Below are 13311 nucleotides of genomic sequence, written 5' to 3'. Positions count from 1 at the left end.
ATAGCTATACTGTGTATACAGATGGAGTTTCTAAGAGCTGAGGGTGCCAGTGACTTTCCCTAGGACACGAAATAGGCGAGGAAGCCCAGCTGGAGCCCAGATGACCTCAGTTCAGTGCTCACCCTCTCAAGACTCTGCACCTCCATGTATGTTCCCAGCCCCCAGCTGAGACTTAATGTTTGGGTTCCTCTACGTTTCATCCGAGTGTCCTGGCGTCCTGGAGATCTGACTTCCGCAGGCAGGGACAGACCCCTCACAGCGCCTTCATTTCAGGTCCCTGCATATCCTTGTACACATTTTTATTCTTCAAAAACTGCAGCAGGAAGATGACCCCCGGAGACTAAAGGCAGACATGCGGAATAACTCAGTAGGGCGTGTTGGGCAGACAAATGGATTCGTGTTAAAGGTGAAATCTGACAACCGCAGAGTCGTGGCGAAAGACACTGGTGAAATTTCTCTAATTTTTCCCCATTTTCTTTTTCTTTCTACAAGACGTGATTGACATCCCAGGCCACGTCTTCACTCGAGGAATGATCGTAGCTGTTTTGATCTCCGTGGTCATCGTGTGCCTAGTCACTGTGGGTGTCATTTATAGAGTTGACCTGGTTCTGTTTTATAGACATTTCACGCGAAGAGATGAAACCTTAACAGGTAACAAATGGCGTGACTCTGGGATTTCTTACTTTATGGTTTCATTAAGAAGCCAGATAAAGGAACACTTATCGTTACCTCATTTTGATTATATTGCTGACTTAGCGGGCGGTAGAAATTTTCCAGGAGATAAATTGATGTGAATGTATCAGCCATTATGAATGTTGTCTGTGCTACTTTTTCTTGTGTTCACTTATATGTTGCCAAAAATTATTCTTTAATTGTTTCATGCATGTATTCATGTCCTCCCGAATGCCCTTGTGAGATGCTTGAGCCCAGGGACTGTGTGTTTGAATGTCACTGCTCACACGCCATCTGGGCGCCTTAGACAGCCTGTGCCCTCCGTCAAGTTCATTTAAATTGACTTGAGTTGTTCGTCAGTTTAACCTGCAAAGGAGGATGCATGATGTACTTGCAAGAATCCTGAACTACACGCCAAACAACCTGCGTTCTAGCCCCCAAATCTGCCACTTTTTATCTACTGCTACTTATTTCTATCTGGTGACTCTATGTCTCAGTTTCCCTACTTTTAAAGGTGACTAGAAATCCTCAAGATTCAAAATAGTCACCAAATTAAAATAAAATCAACCTAACCCATTGCTCGTGTGTGTGTAGGACATACGTAGTTCAAAACATCAAAAGCGTTAGAATTTGCACATGTGCACTTGTCCCATGCCCGTGTTTCCCACCTCATCCCCCACTGCCAGTGTATCTTAACAAAGATGAACAGAGGATCTTATTTCACTCCTGTTTTTGAAAGACAAATCTTAAGCATGTTATGCACCCTGTTGAGAACCTTGCTTTACTGTACCTTGGACACTCTTCCATATTAGCTTATTAAGTCTCTCATTTTTTAGGGTTACACAGTGTTTTATTTCTGTGGCTTTATCACTGTTTATTTTGTCACTGTTTGATGGACACTTGGGTTGCTTATAAACTTTTCGTATTGCAGGAACGATGTGATGGAGAGCATTTGTAAAACTATAGTTTCACAGGTGTGCAGTGTAACTAAAGGAAAAATTCCCTAAAGTGGGATTACTAGACATGCAGAGATGGATACAATTGTTATTTTGACAGACATTACCAATTTGTCCACTTGTATACTCCCTACCACCTTCAAAGGGTAGGAGTACATTTTTTTCTCATAGTCTTTCCCACAACCTTTGGGTATTTGCCAATCTGATCAGTATAATCTGAGCAGTGTCACAGGTCACCTTCATTTGCATTTTGCTTACTGTGCAAGAGTAGGAGCAACTTCTCGTGTGTTTAAGACTCGTTTGTATTTCCTTTCTCAAGGTGCCTGTTCATGTCCTTTGCCCATTTTTCTATTGGATTATTGCCTTTTTTTTTTTTTTTTTGCTTGTTCATTTCTAGGAGCTATTTACATTTTAGGGAGGTTAGCCCATTGTCTATAATATGAAAGGCAAATATTATCTCCAGGTCACTGATAGTGGTGAGCTTTTGACTTTGCTAATAATGGTGTGCTATGTGGAAGACTATGCAACCTGCAGGCATACCTTAGAGATGCTGCCGGTTCAGTGTCACCACAATAAAGCTAATACCACAATACAGTTAGTAACACTAATTTTTTGTTTTCCCAGTGCCTATTAAGTGAACAGTAGCATTATGTCTTAAAAAATGTATATACCTTAATTAAAAATACTTTATTGCTAAAAAATGCTAAACAGCATCTGAGCCTTTAGCAAGTCACAGTCTTTTTGTTGGGTCTCTTTTCGAGGGTCTTGTCTCAATGTTGATGGCTGCTGAGTGATCAGGGTGGTGGATGCTGAAGGTTGGGGCTGCTGTGGTAATTTTTATAAATAAGACAAGAGCGAAGTTTGCTGCATCAATTGACTCTTTCTTTCATGCACAATTGCTCAGTGCTGTTTGACAGCATTTTACCCACAGTAGAGCTTCCTCCAAAATTGCAGCCAATCCTTGAACTCTGCTGCTGCCCTCTCAACTATGTTTATGGAATATTCTAGGTCTTTTGTTATCCTGTCAGCAGTCCTCACAGCATCTTCACCAGGACTAGATTCCACCTCAAGAAAACATTCTGTTTGCTCATCCATTGAAAAGTTTCATCATGCAGTCGGTCACGTCTTCAGGGTCCGCTTCTAATTCCAGTTCTCTTGCGGTTTCCGTCACGTCTGCAGTGACTTCCTCCAAGAAGTCTTGAACCCTCATAGTCATTCATGAGGGTTGGAGTCAACTTCTTCCAAACTTCAGTTAATGTTGATGTTTTGACCTCTTTGCATGAATCACAAATGCTCTTAATGGGATCTACAATGGTGACTTCCCAGAAGGTTTTCAATAGACTTTGCCCAGATCCACGGGTATATCACAGTATAAACTTGACTGAATCGGCTTCTCAGTTTATTGCAATTAGTTATATCTTGATTATAAGAAAATGTACCTTTTTTAGAAGCGTACTTACTTATTTCTTAGATCTTGGCACCCATTTTAATCACTGACATAGTGAGTATGCTAATGGAATCACCGGCACTTACTTTTAATAATAAATAGCTATATTTCTCAATAACCTAAGAATTATCCAGGGAACCCACTTCCTGATTAAACTCAGAACTGGCTCTGTTTTTGGCCATTTTTTCTTACATTTGTTATGCACATTAATTCTGTAACATTTACTGAAATGTTTGCTCTTTTGTATGCATTCAGTTCTACAGAGCAATTGCTTTAAACCAACGTAGGTTCTGAGTCGGACCCTGAGCCAGGTTGCTCTGGGTGGGACTGAAGCAGCTTTTCCCAGGAACAGAAAGGGTTGTTTTGAGAGCCTGGGTGCTGTTGAAGATACCGGATTGGGCTGTTGAACATAATGGTGTGACACCACAAAGAACATGGACTGAGAACAGTTTCATTTCCTATTCAGTGAATACAGGATCCAGTAATGTTTAATCTCCAACTCAGTAGCAAATTCATTAATCCCAATAACATACCCGAGCATAAATCTAACTCCTCTACCATCTCATTAGTTGTCATGGGATAAGGATAAACTGTTTCCCCACCACTTCCCCTCCTCCCTCTACCAACCCCAGTCAGCGTCTTGTCCGTCAAGATCACTCCTTATTCCTTGATCAAGTCATTTTGTTTGTTAGCTTTGTTGTTTTGTTGACACTGTCTTGCATCTGCTAATGGGTTGTTTGTAAACTTTTTCAGGTTTTTGCATTTGTCTGCTCTGTCTTCTCAAGGAGATTAGACGAAGGTAGAAGACAGAAATGTCTATAATTTTTCAGTTACCCAGTTAGTAGAATGATCTTTGCTATTTAGGTAAACAGTCCCTTGAAGGTGTCCCTGTAGCCATTGAGTGCTGCTTCCTTATCAGGAATTAAATAGGAGTAGAAGTTATCATCAGTGAAAGCCTTTTAATAGACCAGAAGTTTTCCTCCTGACGTCTAGTATCATGTCATATTTTTAAACATCACAGCATGTGTTCCCGTAGCATGTTGTTGCAATCACTCCCATCGTTCCTTCCCACTCTCCAGTGTAAACAGTCAGCTTAGCTTCCATCCTCACTTTCCAGGGGGTGGTTGTGGAGGTAGCACTGGGATGGTGGTAGAATTAAGTGATACAGATAGAAAAAGCCAAGGTGAGATTTTCTTTCTAATCCTGGACTGCGGGAATATTTGGGCTCCTTGGCCTTTCACTGTCTTTAAATTTCTTGAGTCCCATGGTCTGTATCTTGCTTTTCTCTTTGTCCCTTTCTCGTGTCAAGCAGTGGGAGTCTTAATGTACATGCTTAAAAAATTTTTGCTAATTGGTTGCTTGATAGCGTACAAGGTTCAAGGGTACTATTTTTGTTGTTGATCTGTAATAATAATTCGATTTATTCTTTGTTTTTGACAACTTAAAAAGTCAGAGGTAAAGAATAATGCATAAAAAAATCATGGAACCAAAGAATGTTTGAAGATCTTAAGAATTACTTAGTTTAAAATTCTCGTTTTATTTTTTAACAAAATATTTTATTCTTTTGTTTTCATTGAGGCATAATCAATACACAAAGAATTATGTATATTTGATGTGCACAGTTTGATGAGTTTGGACTTGAGGAGGCTATGTTTGCCTTTTCTTTTTCAGTAATTCCTTTCCCATTTTTCATGACTTCCACTGAAATCTGTACTTAAATAGACCTTGATTGACACACTCATTAAAAGAGTGAACCTTATCTCCTAGATGGGAAGATATACGACGCTTTTGTGTCTTACCTAAAAGAATGCCGGCCCGAGAACGGAGAGGAGCATGCCTTTGCTGTGGAGATTTTGCCCAGGGTGTTGGAGAAACATTTTGGGTATAAGTTATGCATATTTGAAAGGGATGTGATGCCTGGAGGAGGTAAGAAAGGGAATAGCAGATAGAAGATGAGTGCGGATCACTTTCTTTTTAAAAGGTGAACTGCTTAGCCTTACAAAAGGCTACCTGTGTGCTTAAAAAACAAACCAATGAACTTGTCTTCTAAACAAGAAATAACCACCTAAATCAATATGGTCAAATGTGAGAAAATGGGCGAACTACACTGCCTCCAATAACGGCCTCTCGAGGTCCTGGCCTGGGCCCTGGTCTCTTCACTTGACTTCAGAGTTCTCTGAATCTCTGGGCAAAGGAAGCGAGCATTCCATTTTCAGAACCAGATTCAGAATGATCATTATCATGAGGCATTTCTCTAGTAGTGCCCCAGAATAAGTAAGACTACCTTTTTCGATAATATTTTGTACAGCAGAACCAGTTCCTAATTTAATACATGATCCTTTAGACTATGAATACAGGTTAATTCTTACCAGAAAACGCTTCTTCTTTATTGTGTTGACATTGGTGAGAAAATTGAAGTAGCAGTTAGTAGGGGCATTGGCAAAGGATAAATAACAGGAGATTGGTGATTTGTACCATATTTTCGTTGTGAAATTCAATTTTTAAAATTAATATCTGAATACAGATGGCCATAACACATATACTGAAGTATATTACAGTTAAAATAAAAGAAATTTAGTAACATCACATGGTTTCTCTGAAGTCTTCCAGAGATTTGGAATCTGGTGCCAAATTATTTTGGAGACTGGTTTGTATTAAATGACTCCATTGTTACCATCATTCATTCATTCAGCCAGTGTTTACTGAGCGCCCTCCTTGTGCCAAACTCTCAGCTGGCCAGTGAGGATGAAGCAGTGAATAAGAAACGGCTGTGTTTCTTCCCTCCTAGTTTACAAATTAGGAAGGGAAAGTGTTACAAATTAGAGAGAGAAAATAGCCTACTTTTTAATAATCTTAAATAACTTTTCAAAAGGAGCAATTTGCTGAATTATCAGATGCTTTCAACCCTGCGATATTTTTGTGTGTCACTTCTTGGTGTCTAAGGAGACGTTGTCACTTAGAAAGCATTTCTGCTTGGCTTTACATCAATTTTTATTATATTTCCATTATTTTCTAGGAGTCATTTTGAAAATAAATTTCTTCTTAGTTCTTAAATAAAAATAATATTTGCATAGTCAATTGTAGTTAGTTTTGGTTAAAAACTCTATTTGAGAAGGGCTAGAGGTGGTCAGTCTATCTCCCATGGGTTGGGTCCGGCTGGCCGCCCTTATTAAAACAGCCCCACACTTAGGTCCCCGTGTTGTCTGTGGCTGTTTTTGAGCTACAACAGCAGAGTTGAGTATTTGTGACAGAGATGATAGGACCTGCAAGGCTAAAACATTTGCCATCTTCTCCTTTACAAAAAATGTTTATCAACCTTTGGTCTAGAATAATGGCAGGATTTAAAAAAAAAACCTTTAAATTCAAATTTCAGCATGTTCCTCCAGTGTGTAAAGAAACAAGATCGTGTAATGATTAGGAAGATACACTCCAGAACTAGACCACTTGGGTTCAGATTCTGGTTCTGCCATTCACTAGCTGTGTGACTTTGAGCAAGTTACTTAACAACTCTGTGCTTTGGCGTCCTCATCTGTAAAATGGGGGTGATAACAATGCTTTCTTCATAGGGTCATTATGATGATTAAATGAGTTAACATACATAAAATATTTAGAAGAAAGTGGGGCAAAGAGTGTTATTGTTGTGTAGCTAATTGCTTCTTTTTATAGGCATACAAAATTAAGAATTACAAACTTATGGTTACCAGTGGGGGAAGGGAGTGGGAAGGGATAATGGGAAGTTCAAGATTTGCAGATACTAACTACTATATATAAAATAGATACACAGCAAGTTTCTACTGGATAGCACAGGGAACTATATTCAATATCTTGTAGTAGCCTATAATGAAAAAGAATATGAAAACAAATATATGTATGTATGTGCATGGCTGAACTATTATGCTGTACACCAGAAATCCAGAAATTGATACAACATTGTAAACTGACTATACTTCAATTTAAAAAAAAGAATTAGTGATTTGTCTTAAAGAAAAACTTATTAGTGAAGTTGAGTTAACTAATACAAAGTAGGACTGTGCAAAATGACTTTTGTCTCATGCCCACCTTTCCAGTTCTCTTCAGTTAACCTGCCGCATCTTGCATTTCAGCTGCTGTTGAAGAAATCCACTCCTTAATAGAGAAGAGCCGCAGGCTGATCATTGTTCTGAGTAAAAGTTATATGTCCAACAGAGTCAGATATGAACTTGAAAGTGGACTCCATGCAGCACTGGTGGAAAGGAGAATTAAAATCATCTTAATTGAATTTACACCTGTCAGTGACTTTGCATTCTTGCCTCAATCCCTAAAGCTTTTGAAATCTCACAGAGTTCTGAAGTGGAAGGCTGACAAATCTGAGTCGTATAACTCACGGTTCTGGAAGAATCTTCTTTATCTGATGCCTGCAAAGACAGTCAAGCCGTGTAGAGATGAGTCAGAAGTCTTGCCTGTGTTTTCACAGTCCTGATCTTCAGAAAAGCAAAGTGTCAGAAAGAAGCCTGGACCCCCTGGGCATTGAGTGTGTGAGACTGTTTACAACAAGGGGCATTATTCAAATATTAAACTCTGTTCTGTGAACGTCCTACTGACAGTTTGAAGATGAAACTTGTCATCAGGTTGCCAGGCTAAGACTAAATAAACATTGTGCTGTGGTCAAGGGCTCCCAGAAGACCCTGGATTCATGGAAATGGATCTCCTGTCTCTCTTTCTTCTGTAATGAGGTGCATGGGCTCTACTCTGTCCCATATTGAGCAACTGTGAGGCTGGACACAGAGCAAAATGCTTTATGCTTTATAATAAGGGCATATCTTTAGGAGTTTTAATACTAATAATTGAACTAAAGGGTTTTAAGTTCACGAAGTAGCATTTTTTATGAGCCAGGAGGTGACCCAAGAACTGGAATGGTGCCTTCACCCTCCCACGATGGCTACTACCTCTCAGCACCGTGGACAGTGCCCGGGATGTGGTTGAGAGCCAGCAGGGCTGCGTGCAGAGCGGGACTGAGGTGTGAGCTGCTGTAACAGAGCCCCAGCCTCAGGATGTGTTTACCGTCTCCTGGCCGCAGCTGCAGGTCCACGATTCTTGGAACCCCACTGGGGCACTACCCAGGGCTTGCTCAGTTGGGCCTAGGTGTGGGAACTTCTTAAAAGGAACTCAACTTTTTATCTTTCATGTGAGACACAAATTATAATTCAGATAATTTTCTAGGTCTTTCAGAAATGGTCTAAAACATTTGTTGATTTTACACCAGTGTTTATATACAGGATGGGTGCAGATCAGCTTAGACATTGAACAGCAAACAATGATGGTTACTTGCTAGATTTTTAGAAGATTACAGATGTAAAAGTCCCTTTGGGTGGAGGCAGTGCAGTGAAGAGGATGAACTGTGCAACCAAGAGGCTTGAGCACGAATCCCAGGTTTACAACTTGCCTCTGTGACCTCTGGACGCTCTTCTAACTGATCTGTGCCTCAGTTTCCTCATCTGTAAAATTAGACTTTATAAGAGTTGTATGGGGGGCTCAATGAATAAATACAAATGAAGTACTTATCACAGTTCTGGGTACAGACTTCCCACCTGGAAGCATTGGTGGTGCTATTTTTGTTATTATTATTAATTATTACTTAGCTCAGCTGTTTCGTGGTGGGCTGACATGGAGCCAGAGAGCAGGGAAGGGAAGGAGGTCTGGAGAGGGAGGCGGTGTTGACCCAAGGATGTTTGTTTATACAGAGAAGGGTGGAGGAGAAGCATAGCGGTGGGGCCAAAGCTATTCCTTCGGTGGACTTGTGCCGGGTTTGGCGCTGGGAGACATGTCTCTGTCTCTTTAAAGTGAGCCCAGGACTCTGGGCCTCCTTGCTGGCCTCCGTGGCCATGGCTGCCCACGAGAGTCACTGAGCGAGGGACAAATGTCAGCCCTGCGGAGAAAGGCAAGCACTGGGAAAGCTGGGAAGGAAGGCAGGTTAGAACACACGGGTGCAGCATGGATGCTCCAAAAAATGTAAAACAGCTGTAGTAGGTCTTGCTGTCGATCAAAGAGGAATGAAACATTCGTGAGATTTTCAGTGTGAGGATGTGGTCTAATCGTTTGTAGAGCTTGCAATTTTGGGTGCTCGTTGGACGGCTAAAAATAAGTAAACTAATTTAGTTACTAAGGTGTTTTGTATGTGAAAATGTAGGGTCCAGGGCAGTTTTACGGCTGCCATCATAGTCTTTAATACATGGAGTGACTTCCTTCTCTCTTTCGTTATGTATGCTTTTAATATATTAAATGTATTTTGTATTAAATGTGTACATTACATATATGCTTTGAAGCACATGAATGAACCATTGGTCTAGTGCCTTTATGTCTCTTGACATCTTTTTCACTTACTTTAGGATTTCAATCTCAGCACAGGTTCCCACTTGTTTTATGAAGCTATGGGTCACTCAGAATGAATGCTTACATCTATCTTTGTTTTTAGGTCAAATGACTTTGCACCTACCTTCTAAGTTTTACCTTCCATCTAGGAGTGAAAGAGGAATCTCTTTCAAAAGGCCATGCAGTGCCCAGCACGAGTATTTGTTCGTCACATGCCAGTTCATTCAGGTGCATATTTTAAAATTTGGGTGCAAACATTTCCAGCCAGGATCAGTAAATAACTTTTATTGATAGGATAGCATCATTTTCTTCTATAACTTCAGATGTCCTTAAACTGTGGAGTTCATTTCAGAGAACCAGCGAACAACCAGCTCTCTGAGGCGTTTAAAGAAACATCCCATTTATGTCTATTCTATACTGGAAGCATTTATTGAATTAGAGTTACACTCTCTTAAAGTAGAGAGAGATCTTATTGCCCACATATTCTAAACCCAGGAACCTGAGACACGGTAAGTCCAGGGCTTTGACCCAGGTGCACATCCAGCTCGTTTGATGAGGCTGGGGCAGAGAAGGGTACTGTCTCTTCTGTTTGGAATAAGCTATGGGTCATTCGGAATGAACGCTGAATTGCCTGTTGAGCAGTGAGGCTTGGAGGTGGCGGGCACTTTCCTGGGGAGCATCTGGTACCAGGAGGACCTAGAACAGTCTTGCAGAGAGAAAGCCGGGATGCTCAGGACTGTCTTGGAGGAGGACAAAAGAGTATGAGGGGTCTTCTAGGCTACTAGGTTAAGGATGGAGGGGGACTAGCACTCAATTCCTCCACAAGTTGAATGTGTACACTTGACTGTGGCATCTGTTGAGATGCAGGGAGTTAGACCCCAACAGGTACTAGGAGCTCATCCCATATTGGTGCTGGGTGGTTGACCAGCTGGCTTACGAGGACTGTCCGGAGGACACAGAGAGAAGGAGCCTCCCTGCAGCTACCAACATGCTCGTCTGAACTGGGGACACTGCAAAACCAGTGCCCACGGCCGAGCTCAGTCATAGCTTTAAATACTCAGAGGAAATAGCCTGTCACCCTGGCAGGAGTGAGCACTGAGGGAGGAGACCCAGGGTTTGGGGGAAGCTGTCTTTCTGAGCAGAAGCTACTCTGAGAAACAGGCTAATAAGCCATGCAGGGCTCTTCAAAGAGTGGCCAAGCCACAGCTCTAACAGGAAACGGGATGTGTGCACTGTGGGCAGGACACTGAGTCTTTCCAGCCCCACCTGCGGGCCACAACGATAATGATCACAGTCCAGGCGGGAGCGCTGAGACCAACACCTACATTCCTGTGAAAGGCTTGTGAAAACCAGCTTTTATCTCTTTGCAGCCCAACTTGTGGTTGCACGTACCATCTGGGGAATGCAATTTACACAGCTGCTACAACTTGGTGTGCCAGTTTAATAACGAATGGCGGACATGTGAAAACAGACTGTCTAATTGTGTTTCAGGGCCCTAGAGCTCCTCAGATGTGCCTCCCCGACCACCCTGGGCAGTGGGATGCCGTGAGCGGCACACGTGTGCTGGGCCCCTGTCCTTCCCCACCTCCAGCTCCTTCCAAATACTCCAACCAGAGCAGCTTTGCTTTTCTCCATTTTTATGCTGAGATACCACTTAACAGTTTTATTTGGCAAAATCAAACACCTCTGAATAGGCCATGGTATAGATGTAATGAATGTAATCCTCTCTGGTCCTCTCTGGCTAGTATAAACAGATATGGTTACAAAATTGTTTAGAAAGGGGATGAAATAGACTCTTGGCTAATATTCCAAGGGTATCTTCCAAAGTCACCCCAAAATATTGGTCACATCAAAAAAGAGCTGCTGATTCTGCCATGGACAGGAAGAAGTCTGTGGAATCATTAAACTTCTGTTGCAGCCATTATGGAAAACAGTATGGAGATTCCTTAAAAAACTAAAAATAGACTTACCATAAGATCCAGCAATCCCACTCCTGGGCATGTATCTAGAGAAAACTCTAGCTTGATAAGATACATGCACCTCAGTGTTCATAGCAGCACTGTTTACAATAGTCCAGACATGGTAACAGCCTAAATGTCCATTGACAGATGACTGGATAAAGAAGTTGTGATATATTTATACAATGGAATACTACTCAACCATAAAAAATAATTAAATAATGCCATTTGCAGCAACATGGATGGACCTGGAGATTGTTATTCTAAGTGAAGTAAGTCAGAAAGAGAAAGCTGAATATCATATGATATCACTAATATGAGGAATCAAAAAAAAAAAAAGGACACAAATGAACTTATTTATAAAACAGAAATAGACTCACAGACATAGAAAACAAATTTATGGTTGCCAGGAGTGGGGAGAAGGGGAGGGATAAATTAGAAGTTTGGAATTTGCAGATACACACTACTATATGTAAAATAGATAAACAGCAAGGTCCTACCATACAGCACAGGGAACTATATTCAATATCTTGTAGTCACCTATAATGAAAAAAGAGTATATGTGTATAAAAATGCATGTGTGTATAACTAAATCACCATGTTGTGCACTAGAGACTAACACAACATTGTAAATCAACTATATTTCAATTAAAAATAATAATGATAAAGCTTCTACTGCAGATACCAGCTCCAGAACTGGTCTTCAGGCTAATTGTGAAGTTGTTGATGACTTTTTCAGGCCAAATGTTCCTGTGTACCTGAGTCCACCAGGAGACACTTAATTATTAATTTGATTTATCCCACAATATATACAATAGCCTCAGTTCCAGATATTGGGAACAAGACCGTTTTATCCCTTGATAATATCCCATTAGAATGTAAAATCCAGTTGGTGTGTTCTAAAGTCATTTGAAAAGATTCCTCTTGATATAGTTTTGTTGGCTCAATATATAGTTAGATTTATTTCTTTTATTGTGATTTTTAGGGATTCTTATTAAAATTTTATTTTGTTTTACAATCATGTGGAATAGTTGCATCCTTCTAAGAGCAAATCTGCAAAACAAGGTATATGTGGAGAAGTCTGGCTTCTGGTCCCCTCTCCCTGGAGAGTGTTTGCACCTTCCCCGTAGGCAGACCTTAGAAAAGGTGTCAATTTCTGGTGTACAGCACGACGTTTGTCATACATATACATACATACATTCACATAAATTCATCTTCATCTTCTTTTTCACTACATGTTATTACAAGATATTAAATATGGTTCCCTGTGCTACATAGTATGAACTTGTTGTTTATCTGTTTTCTTAATTGAGGTACAGCGGTTACAATGTGTCAATCTCTGGTGTGCAGCACAATGTCCCAGTTATGAACATATACTTTATGTAACCCTCCAGTCATGTGTAGAAACAGTCCTAGAGCCTCCCCGTGCTCAGATGCATCAGCCTTATCTTTACTAGAATATGAGCCTCTTGAGGGAGGGTGTTATCTATGCTTCACCAAGATGCTTTCTAGACAAAGCTCTTTCTGACCAGTGTGGTCTCAGAGTGGTCCAAGGTTCTAATTAAGTGATTTTTCTTGTTCCATCAAAGGAACCGTGGCAAATTATATTTTGAACTTTTCTTTTGATAAAGAGATACAAAGAAGCTGGTGGTTTTAGACTTTAATTAACTTCCTTGTCCGTATCAATCAATCATTGTTTCAAACAAACTGTGTTGGAGAGAGACTTTTTTCTTTTTCAGATTTAAAAAGTGAATCACACGGAAAGCTTTAGGTTATGAAGGTTACATTTTCGGGAGCTAGCTTTACAAAACGAAAAACAAAAACAAAAACCCCAAAACCTACAGTTGAGAAATTGAGTTGAGTGCTAATAATCTTTACAGGAAATTCCTGTAAAGGAAGTAGGCTTACTCACTCTTTCAACTAAACCTAG

General features: G+C 40.6%; 1 protein-coding gene across 4 annotated transcripts in view; it reads left to right on the top strand.

Moving 5' to 3' along the window:
• The window catches only part of IL18R1 (interleukin 18 receptor 1), a 36541-nt gene extending 27152 nt beyond the window's left edge, over positions 1-9389 (top strand). For 3 of the 4 annotated variants that reach the window (XM_010991893.3, XM_064481785.1, XM_064481787.1), the window contains 3 exons: positions 493-651; positions 4843-5001; positions 7179-9389. In XM_010991893.3, coding sequence (XP_010990195.1) covers positions 493-651; positions 4843-5001; positions 7179-7534 — 674 coding nt within the window. In that variant the 3' untranslated portion in view covers positions 7535-9389. The remainder of the gene's footprint in view (positions 1-492; positions 652-4842; positions 5002-7178) is intronic. The other variant, XM_064481786.1, reaches the window with a different exon arrangement.
• Positions 9390-13311: the final 3922 nt, after the last annotated feature.

The sequence above is a fragment of the Camelus dromedarius genome, chromosome 33, assembly GCF_036321535.1.
Source record: "Camelus dromedarius isolate mCamDro1 chromosome 33, mCamDro1.pat, whole genome shotgun sequence".
Classification (NCBI taxonomy): domain Eukaryota; kingdom Metazoa; phylum Chordata; class Mammalia; order Artiodactyla; family Camelidae; genus Camelus; species Camelus dromedarius.
Note: the sequence above shows the minus strand (reverse complement) of the source record. Positions and strands in the feature narration are given on the sequence as shown.